The sequence below is a fragment of the Eptesicus fuscus genome, chromosome 11, assembly GCF_027574615.1.
Source record: "Eptesicus fuscus isolate TK198812 chromosome 11, DD_ASM_mEF_20220401, whole genome shotgun sequence".
Classification (NCBI taxonomy): domain Eukaryota; kingdom Metazoa; phylum Chordata; class Mammalia; order Chiroptera; family Vespertilionidae; genus Eptesicus; species Eptesicus fuscus.
Window position 1 is genome coordinate 79,737,997 of NC_072483.1, and position 4,986 is coordinate 79,742,982.

A 4,986-nucleotide genomic window follows, 5' to 3' on the forward strand; every position below is an offset into this window, starting at 1 on the left:
GAGGAAGTTGTCTTAAAGGACTAATTTGAAATTCAACATTCAGTTAAAGTCATTTTCTTCCTGGTAGCAATCAGTATTCGATGTTGCGCATAAGCAGTCTGATCATTCATGCAGATTACTTCACATTTACCATACGAAGGCCCTGTCTTTTTTTTTTTTTTTTTTTTTTGCTCTCCCACGTACAATTTCTTTGTTTCCCCCCAACCTATACAAATAACAGGGTAGACTATATACGAAAAGGCTGAAGCTCTACTTCTATTATTAAATAGACAATGCCCCTAAGACTCTTTTTTTTTTCCAAATACGCTCCACAGCATCAACCCATAATAGCAACCCGAATACTCCAGAGAGAATGGGACCAACACCCACAATAAGGCCCTGGGACTATGACAGCAAAGAGAAAAGAAAGGGAACACGAAATTCCCCTCCTCGCCCGGGGCCCCTTTTGTGCTGTTCCTGCCAACGCAGCAGCCGGCTGCTATATAGACCGGCCGCTGCGCTGCAGCCCATGCACGGACCCGCACGTCCATCCACCGGCCATGGGGAAGGTGAGGCGGGCGCGCAGGCCGGCAGGGGCCCCTGCAGACCCCGGCGGGGCCCAGGCCGCTGAGCCTCTCCTTCCCTTCCTTTGCAGATCACCTTCTACGAGGACCGCGGCTTCCAGGGCCGCCGCTACGAGTGCAGCAGCGACCACCCCAACCTGCAGCCCTACCTCAGCCGCTGCAACTCCGTCCGCGTGGACAGCGGCTGCTGGATGCTCTACGAGCGCCCCGACTACCAGGGCCCCCAGTACTTCCTGCGGCGCGGCGACTACCCCGACCCCCAGCAGTGGCTGGGCCTCAGCGACGCGGTCCGCTCCTGCCGCCTCATCCCCCAGGTGAGTCCGTCCCCCTGGTCCCTAGGCCCCCCCCCCCACCCCTCCACCCTCGCCCCACTCACCCTGCAGGGCCCTAGTCTGCTTTTTCTGGCTCTAATGTTCTCTTTCCCTTTATTAATATCTTTAAGGTTTCTTCCATTGGAAAAGTATGTGATGCAATGCTTTTTTTTCAAAAAAAATTTTTTTTGTTGATTTCAGAGAGAGGAAGGGAGAGGGGGAGAGGGATAGGAACATCAATGATGAGAGAGAATCCTTGGTGGGCTGCCTCCTGCATGCCCCCCACTTGGGATCGAGCCCCCCAAGCCCGGCATGTGCCTTGACCAGTAATCAAACGGAGACCTCCTGGTTCCTAGGTCAGTGCTCAACCACTGAACCACGCTGGCTGGGCTGTGACGGATGGCTTTTAATTGGAAATTTTATTTCACTTCGTTAAAATTAAACTGACCTCCATTGGGCAAAAGTGCTGCGCCATGTTGTTCCGAGGGTCAAGGCCACAGGTGGTGACTGAGCAGCTCCTTACTATCAGGTGGCCTTAGGATAGCGACTGGGACCGTTTCTCTTTTTCCCTCATCTGTAAAATGGGGCCAAGGGGAGTAACTAATTCCTACAGTTCTCATGAGGATGAAAGGAACTTATCTCACACATGTCAAGCCACTCCTCCCCCCAAATACAAACTATTGTTATGAACGTCAAGGGCCCCTCAAGTCCTGCCTTTTGATTGGGCAAAACAGGTAAAAATGGTACCAACAACGTGATGCCAACAGCTCCTGCAAAGCCCTCTCTTACCCAAACAATGCCCCAGCAGCCTGAATTCCACCCTTAGGGATCCTCTGATTGGACTATGACAGAGTCTTGGGGGAAATGTACCACTTCTGTGACGTTTGAAAGCCCCTCCGAGGGTTTAATGCCTTGAGAGGACCCAGGCTGCCATTAGGAGCCTGGAAATCGGGGCATCCCCTCTGCAGCCCTGGCTCTTCTGATCACAGGCTCCAAGCTCTGGCCTTCGTTTCTCATAAAAAAGGAAAAGGCTGATAATGCTGCTCCACAGGTGCCGGGCTGGCCCGGAGATCAAATTAGGAGACGTACCTGCGAGTCCTTTACGGACCACGGAAGATGCATTATCGCAGTCTTTTATTCGGCAGAATGAATTGCTTATGAGAGCCTTCCGTGGCAAAGAGGATTTCATGGCGGAAGAAGGAAGACACTGAATGGGTACCTGCTGGGTAGGAACAAGCAGATAAAAGAACAAGGGCTCAAGGAAAGACACAGGATAGGCCCACCACTAACCGCTTACGTTTCCATTTCTCCAAAGGTTTTATAATCTCTTGATCTGTAAAGGCCTCTTTCATGATCTTGAGCTTCCATTTGTATTAATTACCTAAAACTGTTTTGCCGGAACATATATTAGAGCTGAGAATAGAAACCTAATCTTTATCTTCCTTAAAGTAGAAAGGAAGATATTAAGGAATTGCCTATGCATAATTGCCACCGGTCTGTGCCTGACTTTGGGGAAAGCAATTTGGCTTTTTCTGTCCCTAGCCTCTTATAATACTGTCAAGAGTCAAAATAATGCCTGGCTGGTGTGGCTCAATGGTTGAGCATCAACCTATGAACTCAGAAATCACGGTTCGATTCCCAGTCTGGACACATGCCCCGGTTGCGGGCTTGATCCCCAGCAGGGGTTGTGCAGGAGGCAACTCATCAATGATTCTCTTTTATCATTGATGTGTCTATTCCTCTCCCCCTCCCCCTTCCTCTCTCTGAAACCAACAAAAACATATTAAAAAATAAATATAATGAACTCTTAAAAAAGAGTCAAAATAATGCCATCTGGCAATGATATATTTGTCTTTTTATTTTTTATTATTTTATATCATCCAGTATGCAGAGCCCCAGAAGACCATAAGTCTATGAGGGAGAGAGCAAACCAAATATATAAAATTGTTCTTTAAAAATGGTACTAAAGCTCTGGCCGAATGATTCAGTTGGTTGGAGTGTCATTCCGTACATTGATGTTTTCCTCTCTCTCCCTGCTTCCTCCCTCTAAATATATCCTTAGGTGAAATTTTAAAAAAAGGATGGTACTAAATAGAGCCGGCATGTATGGTCGATATAGGTTGTGACCCAAAAAACTCTAGGGAGCACCATTCATATCATGGTCTCTATGGATAATGACTTTTTGAGTTTTAGAGGGTACAACCTCAACAACTGTACACAGCAGCCCTGGTATTGGAAGTCTCTTTTTCTTTTTTTAAAATATATTTTATTGATTTTTTACAGAGAGGAAGGGAGAGGGATAGAGAGCTAGAAACATCGATGAGAGAGAAACATCGACCAGCTGCCTCCTGCACACCTCCTACTGGGGATGTGCCCGCAACCAATGTACATGCCCTTGACCGGAATTGAACCTGGGACCTTTCAGTCCGCAGACCTACGCTCTATCCACTGAGCCAAACCGGTTTCGGCTGGAAGTGTCTTTCTTTATCATATTCACCTTTGATACAGAAAAGATAGAGAAATGTCCACTCCCCAGAGCTGTGTGGGATTGGTTGCTACCGGCTGGGTTTTCTGACTTTTCCTCGTCGGCTGATTGCTGAATCCACAGAGCAGCTCCCACAGGATCAGGCTGTACGAGAGGGAAGACTGCAGAGGCCAGATGGTGGAGGCCACGGAGGACTGCTCCTCTCTCCAGGACCGCCTCCACTTCCAGGAGGTGCACTCCCTCAGCGTGCTGGAGGGCTGCTGGGTGCTCTACGAGATGCCCGGCTACCGGGGCCGGCAGTACCTGCTGCGGCCGGGGGACTACCGGCGCTCCCACGACTGGGGGGCCGCCAGCGCCCGAGTGGGCTCCCTGAGGAGGGCCGCGGATTCCTACTGAACGGCTTTTCCTCTACCCTTTCCTCCATCTGGAAGCTAATAAACTATTTCCTGTGTGTTCCATGCAGCCGCGCAGTCCTGTTTTCCTTTCAGGCTCCTTGGGAGGGATCCGCAAAAGTCCAGCTGGGATCATGTGCACTTTTCTTACATGTTTGAGAGGAAAGGGTGGTGTGGGGAGCGGTTAAAGGCGCAGCCTCTGGGGCCAGAATGCCTGGGTCGGGTCCACTTCCCAGCTACAGGTGACCGGGCAAGCTACTTAGCATTTCTGTGCCTCCACTTCCTAATCTGGAAAATGTGGGGTAACAGCCCTGTTCGGTGCAGTTCAGTTGGTGGGAGCATCATCCCTTACACCAAAAGGTGGCAGGTTCAATTCCCGGTCACGGTGCATGCGGGAGGCAGCCCATCTATGTTTCTCACACGGATGCTTCTCTCTCTCTCTCTCTCTCTCTCTCTCTCTCTCTCTCTCTCTCTTTCTCTCTCTCTCTCTCCCTCTTCCTTCCTTCCTTCCTTCCTTTCTCTCTTAAAATCAGAGAAAATCAATGAAAGCATATTCCTTGGGTGAGGATTAAAAATAAAATAAAATATGAAGAAGGCTTTAGAACCCAGTTATGCTTAAATTCACTCTCAACTGAATTTATTACTAACAAGACAGCTCTCCATTCACAAATGCTCACCTCTTCTCTTGGTACCCTGCTTCTCACATCTTTCTTTATTGCTGATTTATGGTTCCTGTAATTATTTTCTTCCTCCTTTTTTTTTTTTTTTTTTTTTAGGGAAAAGTTGGAAGACTTTTGTGCCAGAGAGAGAATTCCACAAATGCACACTCTTTAAAGTAGCTTCCTTTTCTTCTTAGATAACACCTTGACTTAATCCAGATAAGCGCCCCACCCAGAAGGAAGGCAAGAATGGTTTAAAAGCCTTTTCCAAAATCATGAATGGTAAGAGATTATTTTGCACCTTTAAATACAGTTTGCTATGCAGTGTGCTCAGAGCAGACTTATAATTTAGCCAAGGCGCTCACTGAGCAAGTGTAAATATTATTTTTGAGGGCGTTGTGACACATCACAAGCATCTCATCAAAGAAGCTGAAGAGAGGCCTGACAGTTTGTCAGTGTTCGCCGGCAGGGTGGCCCTTTCGAGCGGCTGGGCCTTTAGCAGAGCCTCCGGCCTTCTTCCTCCATCTCAGCACCTGACAGACCCACTTCTGAGGTGGGAACCTTTGAGTTCAGGAG

The 4,986-nt window shown here is 48.6% G+C and overlaps 1 protein-coding gene across 2 annotated transcripts; it reads left to right on the top strand.

The window, feature by feature from the left end:
- The first annotated feature begins 539 nt into the window (after positions 1 to 539).
- LOC103289422 (gamma-crystallin D-like) lies at positions 540 to 3,755 on the top strand. 2 transcript variants are annotated; one of them, XM_054723289.1, is made up of 3 exons: positions 540 to 548; positions 635 to 885; positions 3,488 to 3,755. In XM_054723289.1, the coding sequence occupies exons 1-3, from the start codon at positions 540 to 542 to the stop codon at positions 3,753 to 3,755; spliced, it is 528 nt and encodes a 175-aa protein (XP_054579264.1). The 2 variants fall into 2 exon arrangements, with proteins under 2 accessions (XP_054579264.1, XP_054579266.1); XM_054723291.1 differs by having other exon boundaries at positions 635 to 877; positions 3,483 to 3,755.
- Positions 3,756 to 4,986: the final 1,231 nt, after the last annotated feature.